The sequence below is a fragment of the Herpailurus yagouaroundi genome, unplaced genomic scaffold (assembly GCF_014898765.1).
Source record: "Herpailurus yagouaroundi ecotype Mexico unplaced genomic scaffold, PumYag 100, whole genome shotgun sequence".
Taxonomy (NCBI): Eukaryota; Metazoa; Chordata; class Mammalia; order Carnivora; family Felidae; genus Herpailurus; species Herpailurus yagouaroundi.
Window position 1 is genome coordinate 81,403,625 of NW_024412391.1, and position 14,693 is coordinate 81,418,317.

The window sequence follows — 14,693 nt, forward strand, 5'->3', positions numbered from 1 at the left end:
ATTTCGCATCCTTCCTTGCTCCTTCAAAGCAGCCTGTAATCTTCACCCAAATGTGGGGAGTACATATTTCTGGGTTATGGGGGGCCCCTTGCCAGAAGACCATGCTATTTGTTTATGGAACAAGAGCCTCAAACTTTTCAGTCTTCTTTGTTAACAAACCTAAAGTGCATCTGAACCATTTGCTGGTGTGGTTTTTCTGTGACAACCCTGCATAAAAATCTTGCCGACAGAAAATGATGCATTTTCTTCTTTCTCTCTTTTTCTTTCTCCTCCCCTGCCCCCCTGCCCCTTTCTGCAGTTCTGCTAAGCCAATATTCTCTAGAATGAGCACAAAACAAATCAAGTAACAGCTAAACAAATCGAATAAGAGCTTTTGTACATCAACATCAAGAAGGAAGACTCTTGGGAGAAATCAGAGTACAGAGACGGATCTGGACAAGAGTGAACCATCTACTTGTCAAAGCACTTTCTAAATCTGGACTGGCAGAGATGGGAGTGATTTTCTGGAAGGAGATGTGATAATGGATTAAACACCAGCTCATTGGAAACTATCACCGAATAAGATCAGACCGCATTCATGAGAAATCACATTCAGGAAATATTTTAAGGAAGAGGAGTATAAATGTGCTAGAATTAACATGTAAAATATATATGTACCGAGGTTTGTAAACTGTCCTTTTTTAATCCAACGGAAAACAAAAAGCTTTAATCTTTCAACCTTATTTGAAAAAAGGCAGTCAATCCTAAATTATTCCTATCTCAATAGCCAAGAGGCTTATCAAGCATCATTCATGGAGGAAGCATCTTAGAAAATGCCTCTGCGTGTTTTCACATGATCTTTGGTTCCCCATCTCTGCCGTGTGTTTCTTTCACTGTGTAATTAGTTACAACTACTCAGTTAAGAGATGTAACACTTCAAGCTTTTTACAGAGTCTGTGTTCAGTTTAATCTGTCTGTACAAGTTATTAATGAGAAAGTGTTTTTGACATATACTATAACTCCATCGAGATGTATATTACAGGAAGTACATCTTAACATCATAAGTTCCCAAGCAACATAGATATCCCTATCTTCAGGAAACAGTATCAAGGAACTCTGAAAAATATAGAAAGCTCATTTTCACCTTGGATGCTCACATGTAATATATAGGCTGCTATCAAATAAATACCTTTTTCTAATTCTCCCTAGTACATGCATAGGAATTGAATATACTTCATAAGAAGGCATCTAAAATCCCTCCTTTTTTTTCTATTTCTTTGCCATACATGTCATCAGAAATCCATATCCTTTTTACCCTTACTAATAGGTACTTGTTTTTGTTTAAAAAAAAAATCATTCCATTAAACCTATTTCTAAATTATAGTAAGTGGTACTAACAAAATAAATAATACTTTAATAGCCTTAGAAATAAATGAATATATACTTATACAGGTCAAGAAACTTGGTAGGAGTAAGTTGCCTATTTGTTTACTAATGTTGGTTTTTTTCAAGAATACTCAGATTTCTTTTTGTCGGTTGACATTTGGAAATAGTTACAACTGGTCACTTGTCTTCAGCAATCTTTTGCTCCCGGGCTTCCCCCACTATCACCCTCATCACAAATCCTGCCAATATGCAACAACAGAAAAATATGTAATATTGACCTGGCCAACTGCTTGAGAATGAACACGAGCTAAAATGTATATGCAGGGGGTAATTGGTGTGAACTAAACCACGTTCTGTACGTGAGCAGAAAACATGGACGTGTAGAATGCCTTCATTTTTAGACTCAACATTAAGATCAAATTAGCATCCATCACTGGAATACCAGATGGAGGGTAAGACAAGAAGTGATACAGATCAGAGTCGATGTCTCGTACCCTGTCTCTATTAAGACAACACTCTCATTCTTGCCAAATGTTTCTAGTAGTAGCTATCTTTACACCATGAAGGAGATTATGTTCTAAATGGCCAAGAGTATATTACAAGTATGCTCAAATGAGTGAGCCCCAAATCACGAAGCTATGGATTTTCTAAAGAACCAAATTAAGGGAATACTTATTATCTCTAAAGTGTTAGTCATTCTGGGAGTTACTTGTTGCATTAAATAGAAGCTCTCGCACTGCATTCAAAGCACCCTACTTACTAAATTTAATTACACACAACTTTTCAAGAATTCATCTTTTAGTTAAAGGGAGGTACCTCTCTATCTACAATAAAATTAGAAGGTGTTGGTTTTCTCTAATCCATGTAAATTACAGATTCCATTGGGAGTCCTGCATCACTAGAAGTGGTGTTTATGAAAATGAAAAAGTGCTTCCTATCCACACATAAATGTTTTTCAAAAATTTTTTTCCATGAAACCTAAGTGTAATTTAGCATACCACAGTGCTCTGAAGATGGGTCATTGATGATGTACCATTTGTACATAGGTAATACACATGTAAATCACTAAGTGTTAAGTATAAGAAGTATGTTTTTATCTTTTTTTAAAAAAAAAAAGTGACTCCCTTTCTCATTCTGTTCCGTTGTATTGCGTCCAAAAAGTTGTGTGTAATTTTTTTAAGGTCCAGGAAATGTAAAGAAATTTGTTGGAATATCTGAATTTCTGTAAAAAATAAAAATAAGATTTTGTTATTTAGAAGATGGCTTGGTGATGTGGCACACGCTCAGTCCACTCAGTGTCTTTGTCCAGCGATCCAGCAGCAAGTTAGGATTTGACCAAAATCGGTATCCTCAGGAAATCTCCTTTCTGTCAGATTCCATAATATTCACCAACAGCAGACATTTATTAGGTATCCAGGCCTCTCGTGTAGAAGGCATGATTAACATCTCCAAACCTCTTCCAGCCAATATGGACATAGATCAAGCTAAATCTTCATATACTCAGTGGAGTGAAATCAGTAAGTAAATAGCCAGACTATTCAAGTAAAACGTGACCTGAAATATCCAATTAATTGCTCAGTCTCCACTTTGCAAATTGATTTCTCAGACATGAGCAACCCTTTTGCAACTGTTCATATTGAGTGTGTGCTGTCTAGGAGAGTTCCAATGCCAGATCTTTCACTTACTATATGGTTCTGAACACCTCTAAGCCTTAGTGACCTTATCTATAAAATATGGGGACAGAAATATGGGGCGCCTGGGTGGCTCGGTTGAGTCTCTGACTCTTGATTTCAGGTCAGGTCATGATCTCACAGTTCATGGGATCCAGCCCAGAGTCAGGCTCTGTGCTGACAGCATGGAGCCTGCTTGGGATTCTCTCTCTTCCTCTCTCTCTCTTTAATAAGCATTAAAAAAAAAAAAAAAAAAAAAAAAAGACCCAGGGGCCCCTGGGTGGCTCAGTCAGTTAACTTTCTGACTTCGGCTCAGGTTACAATCTCACAATTCATGAGTTCGAGCCCCGTGTTGGGCTCTGTGCTGTCAGCTCAGAGCCTGGAGCCTGCTTCGGATTCTGTGTCTCCCTTTCTCTCTGCCTCTCCCCTGCTCACGCTCTCTCTTTCTCAAAAATAAACATTAAAAAAAACTTTTAAAAAAGTGGACCCAATAATACCTGGCCCCATAGTGTTGTGAGGACATAAATCATAGTGTTATTATGCTTGACAGGTAAGAGATATTCAATGAATGTTAATTCCTTGCCCTCCTACCACATGCAAGACATCGAAGGATGAAATGAAACATAAAATACAGCCTCTTTCAAAATGCTGAAGATAATTAGAGTAACATTTATGAGCAGGGATTGAAAATTCAGATGCCTACAGGGGCCAGGTAGATAAATAAACTGACAAAGCAAAGCAAGCTGGGTTAGGGAGATAATAGGAGGTAATGGGGCACTAGAAAACCCAGGTCCCATCTAAAGAGAATAAACAGCCAATACTCAGTTTTAGTCCTTCACCAAATATGTAGTGAATCCCTACTATGTGCCAGGAACTGCTCTAAAGCCTGAGGCGATAGTGGTAAACTAGACAAAAAAGGTCCCTGCTCTCATAAGAGGTCTTCTGTTCTAGTAAGAAAAGAGACCATAAGCAGGAAAATACAGCTAAGAATCGATGCCCTTGAGAGTATTAAAATGTGGTGATGTGGGGGAGAAATGGGGAGGTTGACCAAGGAAGGCAGCATTTAAAGTGAGATCTGAATAAGAACCAGACAGCCATGTGAAGGAAGGGGGAAGATCACATACCACACAGGGGGAGCCACAGTGTAAAGGCTCTAGGGCAGGAATAAGGTCACCGTGCTTGAGGAGGAGCGAGGCAGCAGAGGCCAGTGACGTGAGCTCAGCCAAGGATGAGGTGGGCCAGGATGGTTGATACTGTTTTTAAGTGTGAGGAAAAGCCATTTGAGGGTCTTCAGGGAGGCTGATGCAAGCTATTTTATTATTTTAAGGATTACTCGGCTTCTGCTTCTAGCAGTATAAACTAGATACTCTGAAACGCCTTACTTACACGATACTCCCAGGTCTTGGATAAATTACAATAAGCTTATTTTTAATACACAGCTTAGCTTGCAAGAAAGTAAGAGAAATCCCAAAGGCATTAAAGAAGAAGAATAAACTGAAAACGGAGCATGAAGTGTAAGCAAATGCAGAAACTGGGGATTGCTTGAAGGCAAATGCATTTATCAGAAGACAGAGTAGGAGGCTGAGGCTTAGGCCACTGAAAACGGATTAGTTAAATTTGAGAGTCCCACCCTAAAGCAGGACGCTTGAAAATGGCCGCAACCTTCAACCTTCTCCAAGGGTGGTCCAGGAAAAATGTTCATGCTCGCAAACAAAAGAAGCCTTGTCAAGAATTCTGTCTCCACATTCAATCTAGATGGAGTTGGTGGGAGACATCGGGGGAGAAAGAAAAAGAGGCATCATTACCCTCTGAAAATTTTAAGCCATGGATATGCCCCCACCCCCAAGTCTGGAATTCAATCTTACACTCTTTGTATGGTCAAAGAAACATCAAACCAAGAAATTAAAGAGCTTGCCAGAGCCCAGGTAGATGGCAGATTCAAATACACATCTTTTCTGAAGGAAAGCATCTTTATTAACGTAGATCTCACCAATTAAGCTCAACAAACTATGTGTTCACAATCTTTTAATTACTAAACATAAAAATAAGTAATGAGAGAGAATCCTCAGAAATCATTAAGAATACATTTATTGCCCCACAAATTTTAGATATTGCAATTACTACATATGGAATATAAAATCATGTTTTATATGTAAAACATATAAAAGAAATAATGATGGTATCTAAAACATGAACAATATGGAGAAGCCAGTAGATATAACCAGGTATACTTGAAGAAAAAAAATTTTCTTAGAATTGAAAAAGGTAATCATTGAAATTTGGCACCTGGGTGGCTCAGTTGGTTGAGTGACTGACTCTTGATTTCGGCTCAGGTCATGATCTCATGGTTCATAAGTTCACGCCCCACATCAGGCTCTGCGCTGACAGTGCTTGGGATTCTCTGTCTCTCCCTCTCTCTATACCCCTCCCCTGCTTGCTCTCTCTCTCTCTCTTTCTCTCTCAAAATAAATAAACATTTTTTTAAAAATCATTAACATTTAAAATATGTGTCATTTAAATATACATTAGGTATAACTAAAGAGAGAGGTTGTCAACTAGAAGATAGATCTAAAGAAATTACCCAGAATGAAATACAGGAAGCCAAGAGATTGGAAAATGAAAAGAAGTTCAGCTATAGAGAAGATATATATGTCTAATCAGAGTTCCAGTAGGAGAAATAGAATAAGGGAAAGACAGTATTTGAATAGAAATTGGCTAAAATTTTTCCACAAACAATGAAGGGTATAAATCCACACATATAGGAAGCACAATAGATATCAAGCAAGACAAATAAACAGTATATTCAAATATGACAGTAAAGTGTAGACCAAAGAAAGAGGACCTACCATGAAAGTAACTAGAGAGAAATGACATACCACCCACAAAGGAATGATTTCTAGCCTGATAATAAATAGAAGAGACCTCAGCACATGTATCCAAAGGGCCAAAGTAAAATAACTACCAGTCTAAACTTGTGTTTCAGGGGTGCCTGGGTGGCTCAGTTGGTTAAGCATCCAACTTGTGGTCTCAGCTCAGGTCTTGCGAGTTCAAGCCCTGCGTTGGGCTGTGCACTGGGTATAGAACCTACTTAAAAAAATAAAAATTTAAAACTAAAAACAAAATAAAATTGTGTTTCAGCAAAAGTCTTTATTAAGACCAAAAGTGAAATACAGTCATTTTGAGATGAACAAAACTAAGGGGATTACCAGCAAGAAACCTACACAGAAAGAATTTCTGAAAATGAGCCAAGAAGTAAGGTTTGAGATGCAAAAAAGACTAAGGAGTAGAGAATTTGTTACACATGTTGGTATAGCTAAACAAACATTGTACAAACATCTAATGTGTGGAATTAAAATAAGACAGCTAATATTCTGTCTCTCCCTCTCTCTGCCCTTCCCTGGTTATGCAAGTGCTCACTCCCTCTCAAAATAAATTAATAATAAATTAATAAAAAGTAATAAAGTAGTTGTCTTATTTTATGGATATGCATAACAATACCATGTCAATTGCAATGAGATGACCAGAGTTTAAGGAATTTATGTTAATTGGGAACAGAGTTAAGATATAGATTAATGATGGTAATAACTAGCAATTGATTATTTATAATGGGCCGGGTATATGTAACAACTCATTTAATCTTCACAACAGCCTTATGAGTGAGATACTGTTGTTATCCTCAGTTTACAGATGAAGAGACTATGGCACAGAGAGTTTTAAATAATTTACCCAAAGTCATACAGTTAGTAGCAAAGAGCTGGGTTCAAACCCAGATAACATGATTCTACAATTAATATATTTTACTACCCTCTCTGTTGCTTTAAAAAGTTCAATATAAGGGTGCCTGGAAGGCCTAGTCAGTTAAAGGTCCAACTTCGGCTCAGGTCATGATCTCACGGTTCATGGGTTCAAGCCCTGTGTTGGGTTCTGTACTGACAGCTTGGAGCCTGGAGCCTGCTTCAGATTCCATGTCTCCCTCTCTCTCTGCCCCTCCCCTGCTTGTGTTCTCTCTCTCTCTCTCTCTCTCTCTCTCTCTCTCTCTCTCTCTCAAAAATAAATAAGTAAACATTTCTTTTTAAGTTCAAAAAATAAGTTCAATATAGGGGCGCCTGGATAGCTCAGTCGGTTGAGCATTCCAACTCTTACTGGCTCAGGTCATGATCCCAAGGTTGTGGGATCAAGCCCCATGTCAGGCTACGTGATGAGCGTGGACTTGCTTAAGATTCTCTCAATCTCTCCCTCTGCCCTTCTCCCCTACTCTCTCTCTCTCTCTCTCTAAAATACTAAAAATATAATAGTAATAACATTTTTAAAGTTCAACATAAATGATAAATTTTAAAGTGAACAATAGAAGATATAGTTTCAAAACAGTGAGGGGAAGTGGAATAAGAAAACAAAGGGGGCGGGGCGCCTGGGTGGCTCAGTCAGTTGAGCATCCAATTCTTGATTTTGGCTCAAGTCATGATCTCAGGGTTGTGGGATCAAGCCCCATGTCAGGTTCTGCACCGACAACATGGAGCCTGCTTGGGATTCTCTCTCACCCTCTCTCTCTCCACCCCTCCCCTGCTCGCTCGTGTGCACTCTCTCTCTCTCTCAAAATAAATAAATAAGCATTTTAAAAATAAAAAGAAATCAGGGGGTGGTGGCCATGTCACTGTCTGGTAGAGGCATGGAATTGGTGGCTGCTGTCTTTGGGGTGGATGAAACACGTTCTCCATGGAGGCTGGGGAACTGAGCCAAAGCTACGGCCAATACAGTGGTAACAGACTGACCATTGCTGCTGCAAGATTTGCAGGCTATTATGTTTTGCAACCCATGAAACATGGAGCCTCAGTAAAACAAATTTTTCAAAGTCCTCCAAAATCTGCCTTCGGTGGTAGCTATTATAGGGGTTTGGGCTTTGGACCCCAAATGCCAAAGTGAGAGGCAGCACTAATACTAGCCATGAGCCCTACTGCCATAAAGGAAAAACCAGAGATGCTCCTCAATAAATTATGCTTTTAAATAACCCAGACAAGGAAGGATCTCCTTATATAGCTGCCCAAATCAATAAAGCTAAAGATTTACTAGAAAGTCATGCTAAAAATGAAGTAAATGTGTGGTGAATTTTAAGTTCTTGTTAGTTTATGTATATGAGTGCCAGCTTGTTATGATCAAATGCCTCAAAGCTAAAAAAAAAAAAAAAAAAAAAAAAAAGAATGAGAGAGAGAGAGAGAAAAGTGTAGGAAAAGGAGAACAAATAAAAGGCCCAATGTAAGACAGAAGAAATAAAACCAAATCAGAAAACAAAATAAATAAAAATAGATTAAATTTGTCAAGGAGATTGTGAGATCAGATTTTTAAAAACCCATGAGGACACAGAAAAATTGAAAATAAAAGAATAGAAAAATATATCCTAGGCAAATATTAGCCAAAAAAAGCTATATTAATAGACCAAATATAAACAATAAAAAATATTTTCATCAATCCAAACAATCCCCACATGATAATGAAAGTTTCAATTCACCCACAAAATATTAAAATTCTAAGGTTGTGGGGCACTTGGGTGGCTCAATTGGTTAAGTATCCGACTCTTGTTTTCAGCTCAGGTCGTGCATGATCTCATGGTTCATGAGTTCAAGCCCCACATCAGGCTCTGGATTCTCTTTCTCTCTCTCTCTCTTTCTCTGGCTCTCCCCCACTCATGGGTGTGCTCACTCTCTCTCTGTCTCAAATAAATAAACTTTCAAAAAAGTTAAAGAAGGAAAGAAAGAAAAAGGAACAGTACAGGCCAACTGAATCCTGATACAAACATCATTCTGAAATACATTCAAGCAAAAGTCACCACATTAAGAAGCTAAAAGATAAAAGCCATACAATTGCCTGATAAATACAAAAAAAAAATCATTTGATAAACCTTAAAGTCACCTACAATAACAAGAACTGTTTACAAACTAGGAATAAGGACAATATTCCTAAGAAACAATTTCTACCACACAATATATTTTTATTTATAATTGTGTCATATTAAAAGTAGTCCCTTTAGGGGCGCCTGGGTGGCTCAGTCGGTTGAGCGTCCGACTTCGCTCAGGTCACCATCTCACGGTCCGTGTGTTCGAGCCCCGCATCAGGCTCTGTGCCGACCGCTCAGAGCCTGGAGCCTGCTTTGGATTCTGTGTCTCCCTCTCTCTCTGGCCCTCCCCCCATTCATGCTCTGTCTCTCTCTGTCTCAAAAATAAATAAATGTTAAAAAAAAATTTAAAAAAAAAGTAGTCCCTTTAAAATGAAGCACAAGACAAATAAGCCCCCCATCAGTAAATCTGTCCACATTACTGAAGGCAACACAGTAAAACAACAGAAAGAAATAAAAGATTAAGAATTTGAAGAGAAAAACAAAACTGTCACCATTTTAGGATTGTAATTACCCTTATACTAAACTGATAAGAACAGATACTACATTTGATCGTGCTAAAGGCCAAGAAGTGATATATAATTGCCCTCATAAAAAACAAACAAACCAAAGCTACAAATAAAAATTATTAGAATCTGTAACAAAGTAACAAGATGGCTAGATTTAAAACCAATGTATTAAAGTTGCATTTCTCTAGCATAGCAGCGAGCAATTAGAAAACATAATTTCAAAAAATATCTTTAACAATAGCAACAAAAAATCATGATACCCAGAAATACCTCTAGCAAAATGTGAATAGAATCTAAAGGGAGAAAATTAGAAAACCTCATTGAAAGCCTTTAACGATTGGGGCACCTGGGTGGCTCAGTCAGTTGAGCGTCGACTTAAGCTAGGGTCATCTCACAGCTCTTGAGTTTGAGACCCGTGTTGGGCTTGTGCTGACAGTTCAGAGCCTGGCTCCTGTTTCGGATTCTGTGTGTCTCTCTCTCTGCCCCTCCCCTACTCACACTCTGTTTCCCTCTCTGTCAAAATAAATAAACATCTAAAAAAAATTTTTTAAGACTTTAAAGATCTTTAAAAATATAGAAATACACTATATTCACTGATAGGAAAATTCAGTATCATTAAGATCTGATTCTCCTCAAATTGTACAATCAAGAAATGCCCACCAAAATTCCATCAGAGCTGAGGAATTTGGCTGATTCCCAATTTTTGTGGAGGCCTGAGGTACATGGCTGACTCAACCAGTAGAGCATGCAACTCTTGGTCTCAGGGTTGTGAGTTCAAGCCCCACATTGGACATGCAGCCTACTTAAAATAAGCATATATATGTAGATGATAGATAGATAGATAGATAGATAGATAGATAGATAGATAGATAGATAGATGATAGATACATACATACATACATACAGAGAGATATAGATATAAATTTTTGTGGACATACCAGATGCCAAAAATAGCCATAATGCTTCTGAAAAAGAACAAGGTGGAAAGCCTTGCTCAATCAGATATTTATTTATTATAAAACTATAATAATTAAGATAGACACATCAATGAAGCAAAATACAAAGCCTAGAAGTATATGAATGTATTTTTTGGAAAATTAATATCAGAAGAGATAGCACAATAACTTGGTTGGAAAAGTATATATTAGGGAGTAAATGGTGCTAGAACATTTGGTTGTTGTTGGGAGATGATTCTACTTGAGACTCATGTTTCTGCACGTCTTGTGAGCAGAGACACTAACTGCCTTTATTCCAGGCTGTCTTTTCAAGATTCTTAGTATAGCAAACAGCCTGGGAAGACAGAGATAAGGCCTCCCTCCAGAACAAAAGGTAGATTTGTTTATTGTTCCTTAATAAAGATAGTATCTCCCTGTAAGGCAAAGTTAGGTTTGCCTGACTATAAATAAATTTATAATTTATTGCCCAGTTATAAAAGATTCAGGTTCTCTAAGGCTCAGGGTTCCTCTCCTGCAATGCAGGTATCATCCAGCCCTCTTCTCATAGCCCTCTGGGAATGGGACAAAGGGAACCAATGCCGACACGCTGCTTGCAGGGGCTGTGGGTGATGAAGTCCTTTGTCTCTGACCAGGAGTCTCATGTGTTCTGCCGGCGTCCATAGACCATGGCAGTCCAGCTTCTTAGTTTGCAAATAGGGTTACGATCACAGTGCTTCAGTTATCCACCTGAAAAAAAAAGGAAATTAGGGGTGCCTGGGTGGCTCAGTAAGTTAAGCGTCTGACTTGATTTCAACTCGAGTCACGATCTCACCATTCATGGGATCGAGCCCCACATTGGACTCTGCACTGACAGTGTAGAGCCTGCCCGGGATTCTCTCTCTTCCCCTCTCTCAAAATAAATAAACATTAAAAAAAAAGAAAAAAAAAGGAAATTACACATCTGATTCGCACTGTATGCAAAAATCTCCAGATGAATTAAGGACTTAACAGTGAAAGGCAAAATTTTAACTTTTAGGAGAAAATATGGATGATCTCAGAAATGGGAAGGATTTATTGAACAAAACACAAGAAAACATAAAGGAAATCATTGATAAACTCCACTAGACTGAAATAAAAGGCTTCTGTTCAACAAAATATTCCACAGAGAAAACTAAAAGCCATGAATTGGGAGAAGATGTTTGTTAAATATATTACTGGTAAAGGCTAACAATACAGAATGCATAGAGAAATCTTAAAAATCAATTTCCTAAAAGCCAAAACAAAAATAATCAGCAAAAGATATGTATAGGAATTTAACAAAAAAGAAAACACAGGGGTCCTGGATGACTCAGTTGGTGGAGCATGACTCTTAACCCCAGGGTTGTGAGTTTCAGCCCCATGGTGGGTGTACAGATTACTTGAAAATAAAATCTTCAGGGGCGCCTGGGTGGCTCAGTTGAGCGTCCGACTTCAGCTCAGGTCATGATCTCACAGTCTGTGAGTTCAAGCCCCGCGTTGAGCTCTGTGCTGACAGCTCAGAGCCTGGAGCCCGCTTCAGATTGTGTCTCCCTCTCTCTCTCTACCCCTCCCCTGCTCATGCTCTGTCTTTCTCTCTCTCTCTCCAAACACACACACAAATGGCAAGCATGACAAGATATTCAGTAGTAGTCAAAAAATGTAAATTAATTGCAAATGATAATGCTCATTTTATTGGCATAAATCACAAGTCTGACAGAACTGTTAGCCTGGCTGTGCAGCAGTGAGAGTTCTTGTACTATTGGTGAGAGTAAAATCTGGTATAATCACTTTGAAAAACAACTTGGCGTTTTCTTGTAAAACTGGACATTTGTATATACTGAACTCATTCATTCTCTTCCTAGCTATATATGCTGGAGAAAATATTGCACATAAGCAAAAACAAACAAGCAAACAAACAAACAAAACAGGTACTAAAATGCAAAACACAAATATTCATCAACAGAGAATAGATAGTGAATTATTCAAAATTTATTTTTCAGTTAATTGATTAATTTACTATTACTATAAACAGGGAAATGAATAAACCAAATTCAGAAACATCTATGTGAATGATTAGATTAGATTAGATTAGATTAGATTAGATATGTAATGTTGAGAGGGGAAAAAACAAGTTGCAGCACACACACTGTGGCTCCATTTTTATAAATATAAAAACGAGCAACACTAAACTATATATTATTTAGAAATAAATACCTATATGGTAGAACTATAAAGGTATAAGCATAGGAATAATAAAAACAAGTCACAGTATTGTGGTTACTTGGCTCACCTGGCTGGCTCAGTTGGTAGAGCATGCGACTCTTGATCTGGGGTGGTGAGTTCAAGCCCCATGTTGAGCGTAGAGCTTACTTAAAAAAAAAAGAAAAAAGATTGTGGTTACTTGTGGAGAATAGGGAAGGATTATAATCAAGGAAAGGCAGACAGGCAGCTTTAACAGATCCAGATCTTAATGGAGTGAAGGGTTCATAGGTTCATTTTCCTCATGGTTTCCTAAATTATGTATATGTCATATTTTTGTATCAAATATTATCTAATGAAATAAAATAAAAGGCATTGAATATTTTAAGATAACTGACAATTGTGAGGAAAAGGGAGGGTCAGGAAGGTCAGGAGCAGGGGTGCCTGGCTAGCTCAGTCTATAAAGCATGGGACTCTTGATCTCCGGGTTGTGAGTTCAAGCCCCACGTTGGGTGTAGAGATTATTAAAAACAAAAAAAGGTCGAGAGCAGAGGCAGGGAGATAGGAGGGAGGCTGTTGAGGGAAGGTGCTGGCTGAAACCAGAACAGAGTGGAGACAGAAGGAGGTGAATAAATCGAGGATGGTGCTGTAGATTGGGTTTCCTGGGAAGCCAACCGGGAAAGATCGGGGTGAAAGAAGTGTATTGTGCAGGGTTCTCAGGATCAGCACCTGTGAAAGGGAGGCAGCAGCAGGTGGGCACGAGAAGGCGGGCTGGGATGAGGCAAGCAGGCTCACGGAGGCCCCGGCTGACCCGCAGGGAGTGCAGATGCTGGGATGGCTTTTCAGGGTTGTCCTGCGTTACGTGGAGTCCAGGCCTCAAGCATCGGTCACTGTATGTGGGTGCTTGCCCCCAGAAGGGGGTGTAACCTTGGGTGTGGTGGGTCTCTTCAGGTGAGGGCAGTTTCCAGAGAGGGCAGAGGGCTGTGAGGTGGCAACCCATCCAGCAGCTGTGGGAATAAGGCCTAGTTCTGAAGAGGGGGGCCCTGGGGACATCTCACAGTATCTACTGCAGACAGGTGTTTGGGGGATATAAGACTTGTTGGATTGAATGTGGAAGGTGAAGAGAGCTACTGAAAAGGGAAGTTGGTTCCTGACACAGGAATAAGAGGAGGATGAGGAGGACGAGGAGGATGAGGAGGAGGTTAGAGAGATGGAAAACCAAAATTATTATTAGAAGGGTGTTGAGGGGGTAGAGGTGACAATGAGGTTGGGTGGGCTGATGTGGTAACAGCAATAATAGCCAGTGTTTGGATAGCACCATATAGCTTACAAGTGCTTTCACGTCCATTGTCTCATTTGCCTTCACAACACCCCTCTAAGGTATTATCATGCCCATTTAACAAAGGAGGGATGTGAGGCTCAGAGAGGCTAAATGATTTGCCCATAAGACCACAGAGGATAGGGGAGCCTGGCTGGATCAGTCAGAGGAGGCTGTGACTCTTGATTTCAGGGTAATGAGTTCAAGCCCCATGCTGAGTGCAGAGATTACTTAAAATAAATAAATAATTTAGGGGTGCCTGGGTGGCTCAGTCAGTTAAGCATCCAACTTTGGTTCAGGTCATGATCTCATGGTTCGTGGGTTCAAGCTCCACATGGGTCTCTGTGCTGACAGCTCAGAGCCAGGAGCCTGCTTCAGATTCTGTGTCTCCCTCTCTCTCTGCCCCTTCCCTGCTCACACTCTGGTCTCTCTCTCTAAAAACTAAATAAATGTTTAAAAGAAAAAAAGATCACAGAGGATGGTCTTCACCACAGATGTCCTCACTCCTTATTTTGACAATGGCTGTCAGATACACTTTGGCTCTTGGTCTGTGGGCAGGAGTCAGCCTGCATTTGCCTTTCAAAAGTCATGTCCTGAAACTTCAGTTTCTTGGAGGGATTAGCTGGATTTCATTTCTTCAGTGCTAGTTCCCTGTGATCCTTCTAGAAGAGACTAATAGTTTGCATATGATAGCTAAAAAGAAAATGCATTTCTAAGTCAGTTTTTCATTTTGAGAACATTTAGCATCAAGGCACAAATGTACTGCCTTCTCTGAAATAAAACATTAATTCT

At 39.2% G+C, this 14,693-nt stretch overlaps 1 protein-coding gene, 1 long non-coding RNA gene and 1 pseudogene across 4 annotated transcripts in view; 2 read left to right on the forward strand and 1 right to left on the reverse strand.

Moving 5' to 3' along the window:
* The window catches only part of LHFPL3 (LHFPL tetraspan subfamily member 3), a 584,503-nt gene extending 581,883 nt beyond the window's left edge, over window positions 1-2,620 (forward strand). For all 3 annotated transcript variants that reach the window (XM_040472874.1, XM_040472875.1, XM_040472873.1), the window contains one exon: window positions 299-2,620. Coding sequence is in view for 1 of the 3 variants with exons in the window: in XM_040472873.1 (XP_040328807.1) it covers window positions 299-327 (29 nt within the window). In the remaining 2 variants the exon portion in view is untranslated. The remainder of the gene's footprint in view (window positions 1-298) is intronic.
* A 5,115-nt stretch (window positions 2,621-7,735) lies between these two features.
* Window positions 7,736-8,137, forward strand: LOC121028041 (mitochondrial import inner membrane translocase subunit TIM14-like; annotated as a pseudogene).
* A 2,288-nt stretch (window positions 8,138-10,425) lies between these two features.
* LOC121028855 (uncharacterized) lies at window positions 10,426-12,721 on the reverse strand. Its single transcript, XR_005789466.1, has 2 exons — window positions 12,675-12,721; window positions 10,426-11,113 (listed from the first exon to the last, which is right to left on the reverse strand). It is a non-coding gene; the product is annotated as an uncharacterized LOC121028855 (long non-coding RNA).
* Window positions 12,722-14,693: the final 1,972 nt, after the last annotated feature.